At 39.3% G+C, this 14,003-nt stretch overlaps 1 protein-coding gene across 1 annotated transcript; it reads right to left on the reverse strand.

Annotated features, from left to right (window-relative positions):
- Positions 1-1,734: 1,734 nt before the first annotated feature.
- Positions 1,735-2,067, reverse strand: LOC133818380 (uncharacterized). The gene has a single exon (XM_062251234.1). It carries the CDS (start codon positions 2,065-2,067, stop codon positions 1,735-1,737), a length of 333 nt encoding a protein of 110 aa, XP_062107218.1.
- Between the last annotated feature and the right edge of the window lie 11,936 nt (positions 2,068-14,003).

Here is a 14,003-nt window from a genome sequence, read left to right on the forward strand (position 1 = left end):
TGGCAGTGGTGTGGTAACTCCACAATGCCGTAGGCAGCTCCTTGTACCAAGCGCCTTTCGCCTGCTCTAGTCTTGTTATAAGGTGGCATTAAGCGCCTTGTTGACTACTTCCACCTACCAATTTTCTTGCAAATGAGCTATGGAGAGGAAGCTCTTCACCACTCCATGCCTTCGACAAAAATTCGTGAATAACTCGCTGTCGAATTATAGGCCATTGTCAAAGACTATCTTCCTCGCGAGCCTGTAGCTGCAAACAATATTCTTGATAATGAAGTTCAGCGCCTTCTTGGAGGTGATGGTAGAAAGTAGTTCAACTTTGATCCACTTTGTAAAGTAGTCGACCGCCACAATTCCATATTTCACTCCTCTTTTCCCTGTAGGCAAGGACCCGATAAGTTCGATACCCCACACTGCGAAGGGCCATGGACTCGTCTTCTGAGTGAGCTCATTTGGAGGAGCGCGAGGTATGTTGGCAAAGCGTTGGCACTTGTCACACTTCTTGACATAATCCATCGCATCACCATTCATAGTGCCAGAAGTATCCTTGTCTCAAGATTGTCTTGGCAAGGTTTTGGCCCTGAGTATGGTCCCTGAAAAAGCCTTCATGTACTTCCTGGAGTATAAGATTGACTTCTTTCTTGGACACACATCAGAGTAAGGGTAACGAGTACCCTTGCATGTACAGCTTACTGTCCATGATGACGTACTGAGGTACCTAGTAAAGCACCTTCAGAGTTTATTTCTTATCCTGGGGCAACTCCCCGGACACAAGATACTTCACAATGGGCCCCATCCAGCTGTTCAAGGACTGGACCGCTTCTACCACCTCAGGGGTTGAGATGCTCGGAGCAGCCAAGTAGTCAATAGGGACTACATTGATGAACTCAGCGTCCTCGGTGGTAGCAAGCTTAGCCAGGGCATCAACGTTAGAATTATGTTCCCCTGGTACTTGTCATATGGACTTTCGTCAAATAGGTAGCCATCTTTGTCCCCCGAGCCTGTTACTCTCCAAGCATTTCATTGACTACCAACTACAAATTGCTGAAGAATTTGAGGCCCTCAACCTTGAGCTTCAGGGCCGACCTTAATGGGTTGCACTTGGAAATAAAGTCGTAAGAGAGGCCACCATTAGACAAAAGTTTAACTTCTCCATAATTGGGTATCTGGACTCTGCCCCGAAGAGTCTCTTACTTATATAGTATAAAAGGTGTTGGACCCAGCCTTACTCACACACAAGGCGACACTAAAGGCATTATCTGACACAACCATATAGCGGAGGAGGGGTTCTCCATCTACGGGCTTCAAGAGGATCAATGGGTTAGACATGTGAGCCTTTAACAGCTGGAACTCCTGTTTGCACTCCTTCGTCCATTCGAACCTCTAGCCCCGTTTGAGTATTTTGAAGAACGGTATGCACTTGTAAGTTTCTTTAGAGACAAAATGGCTTAGGGTAGCGATTCTCCTGGTGAGGCTTTGAACATCTTTATGCTTGCACGGGGATGACATTTCAACTAGCGTTTTGATCTTCTCGGGGTTTGCCTCCATTTCTCAGGTGCTGACAATAAAACACGAAAATTTCCTGGAGGCAACTCCAAAAGTGTAATTTTGGGAATTTAACTTCAATCTGAACCTGCAGAGTACTGAGAACACTTTTTCCATGTCTTTTATGTGATTGGTGGCCATTCTGGATTTAACCAGCATGTCATCCATGTAAACCTCCATGTTCCGACCCAACTAGTTCATGAACATACAGTTTACCAGTCTTTGATATGTGGCCCCAGCTTTCTTGAGCCTGAAAGGCATCAATGAAGTACAAGAGTTCATATCTGGTTGTCCACATCCATAAAATCTGGTTGTACCCTGTGTATCCAAGACTGAGACTGAGGCTGATTCCTCAGTGGCGGCAGGCATTGAAATCTGGTTGTACCCTGTGTATGCATCCATGAAGTACAAGAGTTCATATCTGGAGGTGGCATCGACCATCAAATCTATCTTTGGCAAAGGAAAACAATCCTTTGGGCATGCCTTGGTGAGGTCAGAGAAATGTGCAAGTCTTCCAAGTTCCATTTCGATTGGGCACTAGGACATGATTAGATACCCATTTCGGATACTAAGCCTCTCGGGTGAACCCATTTGTAAGAAGCTTGTCCACATCGGCCTTCAAAGCCAGCGCCTGAGTTTGGTCAATAATCCTACGCTTAGTCTAAATTGGAGCAACCTTGGGATCAATGTTCAAGGCATGGCATATGAAATTAGGTCAATGCCTGTCATGTGAGAGTGAGACCAAGCAAAGACATCTTGGTTTTCCCAAAAAAAAAATCACCAACGTTACTCAGACCTTCGCCTTCAGGTTCTTCCTTGTTAACCCAAGATATTTTTCCAAGACGGGGGGTGAATTGGAAATTAAAACTAATTTCGGAAATTTACAACTTTATATGCCAAATTATGCAATAAATTAAATTTATCAAGTAAAAGCAAATAATATGGCAATCAAATAGATATAGCAAATAAACAAACTTGTAATGTAAAGAGTTTAAGGTTAAGAAATTGCAAACTCTCGAATTTTACAAGGTTCGGTAGAACTAAGCCACCTACGTCCTTGGTCTTCAAAGCTATTGTCCTAGCTTTGAGTTCCACTATCGAGCCAAGTTAATGGGCTTGACTAACCCTTACAACCGGGAATTTTTCACCAAGGTATTTCCAAACCTCTTACAATAGTTTTCCACCACCAAGGACTATCAACCTCTTTTTCGGATTGTTGAAGTGCCAATCTCACTCTAACCGGGTTGTTTACAAAACCGGTGCCAACCTCACCTCAATCACAATATGGGAATGTGTTTGATATTACAAGCAAAAATCACTCTAGAAGTATGATAATACAATGAGAAACCTAGAGTGATTAGCAAGCACACTTAGAAGAAATAAATACAAATCTTGGCTCAAGTGTGTGAATATGTGTTTGGATGATATAAACTTTGAGAGCTCTTTGAAATCAATGGATTAGGATTGATAAATGTAATAAATGCTCAGCCAACCACCAATTTTGAGTGAAAAACGAGTTTATATAGAGTTTGGGAAAAAACTAGCCGTTTATAGCCGTTAGGGGTTAATTTTTAATGCTGCCTGCCGCGAACCGGAAGTCCGGATGGGGAACCGGAATTCCGATTGCCAACTGGAATTCCGGATGGCAAACAGAGAGCAAAAGTTCGAAAATGCCTATTTTCCCGTTTTTCAATTCTTTATAACTTTTAGCTCGTTTATCCGATTTCAACAATTCCAATTGCGTTACGACCGTATCAGGATGTATTTTCTTAAAAGTGAATTTAGGATGTTTAGTTCTCATTTTGAAAAATCACCATTTTTAGTACGTGAATGAGCCAAATTTTATACTTATGACTTAAAGTAAACTTGCAATCACTTTACAAGACTAAGAAATGAAATTAAACGTTTATCTTGAGTTTCTTGAGTCTTGAAATCCATTTCGGGTCATTTCCAGAAAATTTGGTAAAATGACCATTTTGCCCTTGGTCATAAGTTTGACTTTGAAATGCTAATTCACTTTGGTTTTTGCTACAAAATCAAATAATCATTAGTAACAAATAATAATCAAATATTTGTTAATCATCAAAACCAAGGAGACTTAAGAGTTTGGGTTAACAATCTCCCCCTTTTTGATGATATCAAATATTTGATTATTTTAAAAGGGAAAGGAAATATTTTTAAATATTAATATTAGATTAGCTCCCCCTTAATGTGTGCAAGGGTTTAAAAAAAATTTGAAACTTTACCTTTGATTTTTACCTTGCATGATTTTGTAAACTCCCCTTCAATTTATTACTCATAGTGAAATAAAACGTTAGTCCAAAAATTGAGGTTTTTGCCAAAGTTAAAATAATCTCAATTAAATTCTCCCCCTTTTGATTCATCAAAAAGGTGGCAAAGGAATTCACAAAATAAATCATAAGCAAATATAGATTAAACTGTTTAAACATTCATACATAAGGCATAGAGCCATGCAAACACATAAGTACACAAGAGAAAATAAACATAAAAGGATACAAAAAGAGAAAGAAAAAAAAAACATGCAAATGCCTAAGATGGTGGAGCCCCAAAACGTCTCATGTAGGCCTTCATCTCCTCCATCTCATCATGAACATTTCGGAAGCCTTGTTCCATGTCACTCCGCAAGTTTGTAAATTGAGTTGTCATGTCGGTGTGAAGACGAGCAAAAGCCTGCTCGAGGTTGAATTGAGAAGCTTGAGGCATTGGAAGGCTTGAAGGTTGAGCTTCTTCTTCTTCATTTTCTTGCTCCTCTTCTTCACTTTCACTTGCGGGTAACCCACAGCTCGCCTCTTCCTCTTCTTCTTCTCCTACTTCAAGGTCCTCTTGCGTTCTTTGGCCTCTTTTGGGAGTAAAACCCCACTTATTGTTGATAAGAGTATACCCCAAGCTTGTGAAAGTTTTAGCACCTAGCTTATCTCCTTCGGTAGGTTCAACCTTCTTTTCATCCGAGATGGGAATTCCTAAGCGAGGTAGGATGTAGCTAAGGAGAAAGCCATATGGGAGTCACTTGACCATGTTGGGTTTATACACATCAATGATAAAGCGAAGAATGAGATGGCCTAGGTTGATGCATGCCTTTTTGGTTAGGATAAGGTATAAAAGGAGTATATCTATGTTGTTTACCTCATCTTTATGGCCACTTCTAGGAGCAAGGTTATTGATGATAAATAGTTGGAGAATTTTAGCTTCCAAAGTGAGATTGTGAAACTTTGGTTTTATGAAAATAGGGCCTTCTCCACAAAGAACTCTAGAACACTCATTCATGGCAAAAATTTCATCATTCTTAAGAGTTTTCATTGGCTCTAGCAAAAGTCCTTCATTTGGTGCTCCTAGCAAGTTGTTTAGAGTTTCTACATCAAGTTCAAATGAGACATCTCCAAGGGTGCCTTTAACTCCTAGTGGTGCATGGCTAGGTTTGATGCAAGCATAGAAAGCTCTAACTAACCTAGGGTATATGGGGGTCTTAATATTGATAAAGGGTTTCCAACCTAACATTTCAAAATGGTAGCTGAATTTTACACATGCTAGGCTTGGAAGGGCACAAAATTTACCTTTGATGATAGGCCTAGAGGAGAAAGCATCATGGAAATGATTAAAATCCTCTTGGTTGTAGAAGATGGTAGGCTCATTCCTTCCTTTTTCCCTCTTCTCCCTGATTTGTTCAGCAGTGGAAACTCTCTTGCTCTTCCTTGGGTTGGATGATGAAGCCATTGAAGTGGAAGCAAAAAGGGAATGAGATTTTTGGAGAAAAATGGAGGATGAAGTTTGGGTTTGAGGGAGTGATTTTGGAGAGGGAAGAGAGTGGTGGCTTGTATGTTAGGTTGTAGAATCAGAATGGGGGAATGGAACTCGTGGGTAGGGTTTTTATGGAGAAAAAATTGCTTTTGAAAAGACCAAAAAACCCCTTAAGTGGCAGCTGCCTGTGCCAACCGGAATTCTGGTTGGTCTGTGCACAGACAACCGGAATTCCGGTTGGTGCAGCAGCGCAGCCCCCTTTTTCAAAAACGTGCCAAACTTCTTCGTTTTTAACCCAATTGACCCCACACTTTTTCTAACACCTAAAATATGACAAAATGAATATGCTCAAATAAGAAAATCTGAAAAAATGTTGAAAAATGACGATTTATGGTAAGCTTTTCAAAAAAGTTTAAGAAAGCTAAAAACTTACCAAAAATGAAATATGTTCAACCAAATTGAAAAATTATTTTTCCAGTAGTTCAAGAATATTAGATATGAGGTGTGTGAAGTGACGAAATCGAAAAATATTGAAAATTGAGAAGTTACGGTAGATTTTTCGAAAAATGCCTTAAAAGGCCTTGAAAAGTAGAAATCTACCCAAAATGAGTTTTATGCAACCAAATCGAAAAATTCTTTTTGCAGTAGTTCAAATATGTTAAATGTGAGGTGCCCAAACTGACAGGTTTGAAAAATGTTGAAAATTGAGTAAGTTTGGTGAAAAACACTCATTTAGGCAAAAACTAACAAGTTTTCAATACTTAGCATACCTAAAAATTGTTCAAAGAGTAATTCAAGCATAGGAACCCTATAGGCATACTAGATAAACTTATTTAGACATGTTCAAACACATAAACACATATACTAAACATGTATGCAAAAATTCACATATTCACTCAATCAAAAATGAGTTCAAAGTTCTCCAAAAATTCATACCATGACCTATAATTTGTTATTCTCAAAGACATATATCTAATAGGTCAAGTATTAAAAGACTTTGCTTATTTATGCATTAGAATCATATTATAGTGAAAGTATATATGCATAAGTAAGTAAGGAGAGATATGGTATTCAAGTAGCTAGTAAACCTTAAATTTCATTTATGTTGGTCATTCCTAGCTCTCTTCTAATAAAACTAAATCTCTCATCACTAAGAGGCTTGGTGAAAATATCCGCTAATTGGAAATTGGTGCTCACAAAATCTAGCATAATGTCACCTCTTTGGATATGGTCTCTATGGAAGTGGTGCCTTATATCAATATGCTTGGCTCTAGAATGCAAGATTGGATTCTTAGAGAGGTTAATGGCACTAGTATTGTCACACTTTATGGGTGTACATTCAAAATCAACATCAAAATCCTTAAGAGTTTGTTTCATCCAAAGTATTTGAGCACAACAACTACTGGCGGCAATGTATTCGGCTTCGGTTGTGGATAGGGCTACCGAGTTTTGTTTCTTGCTAAACCATGACACTAAAGAGATTCCTAGAAAGTGACATGTTCCACTAGTACTTTTCCTATCCATTTTACAACAGGCAAAGTCGGCATCCGAGTAACTAATGATTTCAAAGTTTGAGTTCTTGGGATACCAAAGCCCTAGATTCATTGTGCCTATCAAGTATCTAAAACTTCTCTTAACGGCACTTAAGTGGGATTCTTTGGACATGATTGGTACCTAGCACATAGACCAATACTAAACAAAATATCGGGTCTACTAGCGGTTAAATATAATAATGAACCAATCATACCTCGATACTTGGTGATGTCAACATCCTTACCACTTTCATCCTTGTCCATATTTATGGAGGTGCTCATAGGAGTTTTCATGGACTTTGCATTGGCCAAGTCAAACTTTTGAAGTAGATCCTTGATGTACTTGGATTGACTTATGAATATTCCATCCTTTTGTTGCTTTATTTGAAGTCCAAGGAAAAAGTTGAGCTCTCCCATCATGCTCATCTCGAATTCACTATGCATACACTTTGAAAATTCTTCACAAAGAGCATCATTAGTAGCACCAAAAATAATATCATCAACATATATTTGTACTATAATAATGTCTTTTGATTTTCTTTTAATAAAAAGTGTATTATCCGCTTTTCCCATTGAAAAACCATTTGAGATAAGAAAAGTGCTTAAACGATCATACCAAGCTCTAGGAGCTTGCTTTAAACCATATAAAGCTTTCTTTAATTTATAAACATGGTTAGGGTATTTGTGATCTTGAAAACCGGGGGTTTGAGAGACATAAACCTCTTCCATAGTGTATCCATTTAAGAAAGCGCTTTTAACATCCATTTGATACAAGACAAAATTCTTGTGGCATGCAAAAGCTAATAACATTCTTATGGACTCAAGTCTTGCTACCGGGGCAAAGGTCTCCTCATAATCAATTCCTTCTTCTTGATTGTAACCTTGGGCCACTAATCTAGCCTTGTTACGCACAATGACCCCATGCTCATCTACCTTATTTCTATAGACCCATTTTGTTCCAATCACCGATTGGTGTGACGGTCTTGGAACTAACTCCCAAACATTATTTCTAATAAATTGATTTATTTCTTCTTGCATAGCTAGAAGCCAAGATTCATCGAACTCGGCCTCTTTAAAATTCTTTGGTTCAATTTGAGAAATAAAAGAAATGAAATTACACAAGTTTCTAAGGGAGTTTCTAGTTGTGACTCCTTGTGAAGGATCACCTAGAATTTGGTCTATAGGATGAGCACTTTTGAACTTCCACTCATGTGGAAGGTTAGAATCCATACCTTTGCTTTCATTTACCTTTTCCTCGGGTGGTTCCTCTTTGGGAGTTTGTGATGGAGCGTTAGATGATTCTCCAATGTCAAGATTTTGAACCTCTTCTCCCAAACCTACAACATCATCATCTACACTTTTTCTTGTAGGAGGGTTAGACTCATCAAATGCAACATGAATAGATTCTTCAACAACATTAGTTCTTTTGTTATAAATTCTATAAGCTTTACTATGTGTTGAATAACCTATAAAAATTCCAACATCGGATTTTGCATCAAATTTTCCAAGGTTGTCCTTGGTGTTCAAAATATAGCATTTACATCCAAAAACTCTAAAATATCCAATGTTGGGTTTTCTCCCTTTCCAAAGCTCATAAGGGGTTTTATTCATGTTAGGCCTAATGAAAACACGGTTCAAAATATAACAAGAAGTATTAACGGCCTCGGCCCAAAAATATTTAGGTAATGAGATTTCATTGAGCATTGACCTAGCCATTTCTTGAATTGTTCTATTCTTCCTTTCGACAACTCCATTTTGTTGTGGAGTTCTTGGAGCCGAAAAGTTATGGTTAAAACCATGTTCATCACAAAACAATTCTAAAGCATCATTGTCAAACTCTCCACCATGATCACTCCTAATGGAGGTGATTGAATACCCTTTTTCATTTTGCACACTCTTACAAAATTTAACTAGATTTTCCAAAACATCATTTTTGAGTTTCAAAAATATAACCCATGCAAATCTAGAAAAATCATCAACAATCACAAATGCATAGTATTTACCACCTAGACTAGCAATTCTTGAAGGACCGAATAAATCAATATGAAGCAATTGCAAAGGTCTAGAGGTTGAAATCTCTTTCTTGGAATGAAAAGATGTTTTAATTTGTTTTCCAAATTGGCATGCATCACAAAGTTTATCTTTAACAAAAGGAATAGACGGCAAACCAACAACAAGATCTTTTCTAACCAACTTTGAAATAGAATCCATACTAGCATGTCCTAATCTTCTATGCCACAACCAAGAATTATCATTCATAACGGTCAAACATTTATTTTTGCTATCAAAGGAATCAACATCAATAACATAAACATTATCCTTCCTTTCTCCAACAAAAATAACTTCATTGGTTGAAGCATTTTCAATGGAGCATTTTGAGGATTCAAAAACAACACGAAAATCTTTATCACATAGTTGACTAATACTAAGTAAATTATGTTTAAGGTTATCAACAAGAAGCACATTTTTAATACATGGAGAGTACACGTTATCGATATCACCAATGCCCAAGATTTTTCCTTTTGAATTGTCTCCAAAAGTGACAAAACCACTTTCCTTGCTCTTAAAACTTGAAAATCTTGATGGGTCACCGGTCATATGCTTTGAACAACCACTATCATGCACATGTTGATTCCCCATCATCAAGTGCCATCATGCACATGTTTGCTACTTCATTCTTCTCCTCATTGTCGGAGTCCTCCTCATCACTATTGAGCCAATCCGCCAACATTGCCCTTCCTTTGTATTTATTCTTCTTCCTCATTGGGCAATCCATTTTCATGTGACCGGGCTTCTTGCATTCAAAGAAAATTGGTGGATCATCTTTTCTCTTTCTTTCTTTTTCTTTTGAGTTACTTCCTCTTTGTGGCTTCTTTCCAAAGTTCTTGAATTTCATGAACTTTTTGTATTTCTTTGAGAAGAGTGCCAAGTCCTCCATGTCACTACATAGGCTATCCTCATCATCTTCACTAATGGCACGGGAGGAGGAAGACTTGAATGCAATGGTCTTCTTTTTCTTCTCAACTTCCTCTTCATCTTGTGCACTCATGAAAATTTCATGGTTCATGAGTGAACCAATTAGTTCTTCCAAGGGAAGTATTGAGAGATCCTTGGCTTCTTGAATGGCAATCACTTTGCCTTGATAGGCTTTGGTGAGACTTCTCAGAATCTTGGTCACCATCTCCTTTTGTGAAAGTACCTTGCCAAGAGAATTCAAACCATTAGTGATAGTAGTGAAACGAGTATACATGTTAGCAATAGTTTCATCCGCTTTCATCTTAAAGTTCTCATATTGAGTAGAATAAATTTGAATTTTAGTTTCCTTCATAGCATTTGTTCCTTGATGAGTGACTTCAAGCATTTTCCACATATCATGAGCGGTAGAAGCTTGTTCAATATTTTTGAACACATCTCTATCCAAACCACATATAAGTGCATATTTAGCTCTAGCATTCTTAGAAAGCATTTTCTTGTCATCTTCATCATATGCCTCATGTGTCTTAATAACTTCTACACCATTAATGACATGTTTAGGAATGTAAGGACCATTAGACACTATATGCCACAAATCATAATCAATAGATTGAAGATAAGTTTCCATCCTAATTTTCCAATAAGGAAAGTCTACTCCATTGAAGAATGGTGCTCTATTTGTGCTTAAACCTTCTAACATGTTATTTTGTGAATTACTTGGAAAAGCCATGCTCTAGATTGTGAAATCTAATCAAATAAATGAGCCCTTGCTCTGATACCAATTGTTAACCCAAGATATGTTTCCAAGAGGGGGGGTGAATTGGAAATTAAAACTAATTTCAGAAATTTAAAACTTTATATGCCAAATTATGCAATAAATTAAATTTATCAAGTAAAAGCAAATAATATGGCAATCAAATAGATATAGCAAATAAAAAAACTTGTAATGTAAAGAGTTTAAGGTTAAGAAATTGCAAACTCTCGAATTTTACAAGGTTCGGTAGAACTAAGCCACCTACGTCCTTGGTCTTCAAAGCTATGGTCCTAGCTTTGAGTTCCACTATCGAGCCAAGTTAATGGGCTTGACTAACCCTTACAACCGGGAATTTTTCACCAAGGTATTTCCAAACCTCTTACAATAGTTTTCCACCACCAAGGACTATCAACCTGTTTTTCGGATTGTTGAAGTGCCAATCTCACTCTAACCGGGTTGTTTACAAAACTGGTGCCAACCTCACCTCAATCACAATATGGGAATGTGTTTGATATTACAAGCAAAAATCACTCTAGAAGTATGATAATACAATGAGAAACCTAGAGTGATTAGCAAGCACACTTAGAAGAAATAAATACAAATCTTGGCTCAAGTGTGTGAATATGTGTTTGGATGATATAAACTTTGAGAGCTCTTTGAAATCAATGGATTAGGATTGATAAATGTAATAAATGCTCAGCCAACCACCAATTTTGAGTGAAAAACGAGTTTATATAGAGTTTGGGAAAAAACTAGCCGTTTATAGCCGTTAGGGGTTAATTTTTAATGCTGCCTGCCGCGAACCGGAAGTCCGGATGGGGAACCGGAATTCCGGTCTGGGAGCAACCGGTATTCCGGATGGCAAACAGAGAGCAAAAGTTCGAAAATGCCTATTTTCCCGTTTTTCAATTCTTTATAACTTTTAGCTCGTTTATCCGATTTCAACAATTCCAATTGCGTTACGACTGTATCGGGATGTATTTTCTTAAAAGTGAATTTAGGATGTTTAGTTCTCATTTTGAAAAATCACCATTTTTAGTACGTGAATGAGCCAAATTTTATACTTATGACTTAAAGTAAACTTGCAATCACTTTACAAGACTAAGAAATGAAATTAAACCTTTATCTTGAGTTTCTTGAGTCTTGAAATCCATTTTGGGTCATTTCCGGAAATTTTAGTAAAATGACCATTTTGCCCTTGGTCATAAGTTTGACTTTGAAATACTAATTCACTTTTGTTTTTGCTACAAAATCAACAAATCATTAGTAACAAATTATAATCAAATATTTGTTAATCATCAAAACTAAGGAGACTTAAGAGTTTGGGTCAACATTCCTGACCTTGGTTTTCCTGTCGGGGAGGGAGGTGTCAAGAGTAACCTACTTAGCCTCCTCCATGGGCTTGACAACCCTCTCTTCTTGAACCCGAGGGTCCAACTCATTGGACTCCTCAGCTTGAATAGCCTTTAGCTCCATCTCGTCGGGAGGAGGTTGCTCGGGGGTCACTCCCTCGATCACCATAACTGGTTGCTTGAGGGATATGTTGTAGAATTGCCTAGCCTCCTTCTAGTCTCCACAGACTATGTCGATCCCCACTTCCGTGAGGAACTCCATGCACAAGTGGAAAATTTAAGTGATTGCTCAAAATTCTACCAAGGCTGGATGCCAAAAGATTGTGTTATATGTCGAGGAACAGTCCACAACAGCAAAGGTGCAATTCTTGAAGGCCTGACGAGACACTTACCTGAGGGTAATGGGTAGCTTAATTTTCCCCATCAGAATGAGCCCTTCCCCCAAGAATCTGTATAGGGTCGAGGTGCATGGGGACAGGTCACTCATGGCTAGCTTAATCTTTCTGCATGCTGACTTAAATAGGAAATTCACCAAACTCCTATTGTCCACCAGGATCCAAGCCACCATCATGTTGGAAATCTGGCTCTCAACCACCAAAGGATTGTGGTGGGGAAAATGGACCCCCCGATCATCGTCTTGCAAGAATGAGATGACTTGTTCAGTCGTCTTAGGCATCTATGATGGCAGCTGAGCTAATGTTAACACTTCAACATGTGATTCAAGTCGCACATATCTATTATGTTAACCCTGAGAGGTGCCTCCTTAGTGAGGTCCTCCGGAGACAGTTCCCACTCTCCCAGTCACTAGGGGAGGCATGTGGACTATCTACTGCTGTGGGGTTGCGGGTGTTCTTCTCAGAGCCTGGGGAGTTGCCTACATAGGGACTCCTGTGGCTAGAGTCTGAACTAGACACACCCCACCTTGAGCATACTAATTCATATGCCCTAGCTTTATGAGGTTCTCAATCTCACCCTTTAGTTGTTGGCACTCATTGGTGTGGTGCCCCACGTCATTATGGAACCGACAAAATTTGTTGGGATCTCTCCTCTCCCCATCCCTCGGGATGGGTTGTGGTTAAGAGGTTCTCATGAGACTCCACCAGGTTCTTATACTCGGAGTACTGTGAGACATACTTATCCTTTTGGCCGCTCCTTGTCCTGTTGATGTTGCCCTAGTTCCTTTGGGTTTTCTACCCTTGCCTTTGTCCCCTTGCTTACTTCCGCTGGGGGTCCTACTTGGTGCAACTGACTGGGCTGGAGCGGTACCTCCAGCATTGAATGAAGGCTTAAAAAAAATGGTAACTAGTAGGCGCGACCCCATATCCCGTCGGAGTGGCCTTGAAGCCAGTAGGAGGTATGACACTAAATCCTAATGACTGGACACTCGGGCTGAATTGTGGGGCACCCACCACATTCTATATGACGGGAGTGTAAGGGTGGTACTGGGTCCCTAGAGCCAGCAGGATCGAAGCCAAAGGATCAGGGAAAGCGACGCGTCCGCCAAATGACCCAATCTGGGCATCCTCCCAGTTTATGTACTGGTGTGCTTGATGAATGAAGTCATCGAGCCTATGGTATCCTTTCCAGTGGAGGTCATCCCATAATGGAGATCCTGCTCAGATGCCTACCTGCAAGGCCATCAACTACTGGTCGTCGTGGACCCTCTTGGTCCTAGTCGCTTCCTCCTTAAAGCGCTTGATGTAAGCCTTAAGGGTCTTGAGGGGTCCTTGCTTTATGTTGGCCAATTTTTGACCTTAAAGCTCAAATTTCTAGCCACTATGAATTGTCTTCGGAATAAATAAGAGTTGGTACCATGAGTGAATGGAGCCTTGTTTGTGCTTCTTGAATCATTTGTCTGTCAGACATGTCAAGGTCAATGGGAACACGTGGCAATTTGCATCCTCGGAGACACGATGCAATGACATCAATCGGTTGAACTTTGATAGATGGTCGGTGGGATCTGTGCTACCATCATAAGACGTGATGGAAAGCATCTTGAAGCCTCTTGGTTATGGGGATTCCACTATGTGGGGATCACATGGCTCCCCATCCTCGTCATCTGAGTCGTAGTCCTGGCCTTGCCTTCGGGCCATC

Source organism: Humulus lupulus, chromosome 1 (genome assembly GCF_963169125.1).
Source record: "Humulus lupulus chromosome 1, drHumLupu1.1, whole genome shotgun sequence".
NCBI classification, from domain to species: domain Eukaryota; kingdom Viridiplantae; phylum Streptophyta; class Magnoliopsida; order Rosales; family Cannabaceae; genus Humulus; species Humulus lupulus.

Excerpts from the sequence above, each read along its gene's own strand:
- LOC133818380 (XM_062251234.1), bottom strand. The coding sequence starts at position 2,067 with ATGGAACTTGGAAGACTTGCACATTTCTCTGACCTCACCAAGGCATGC.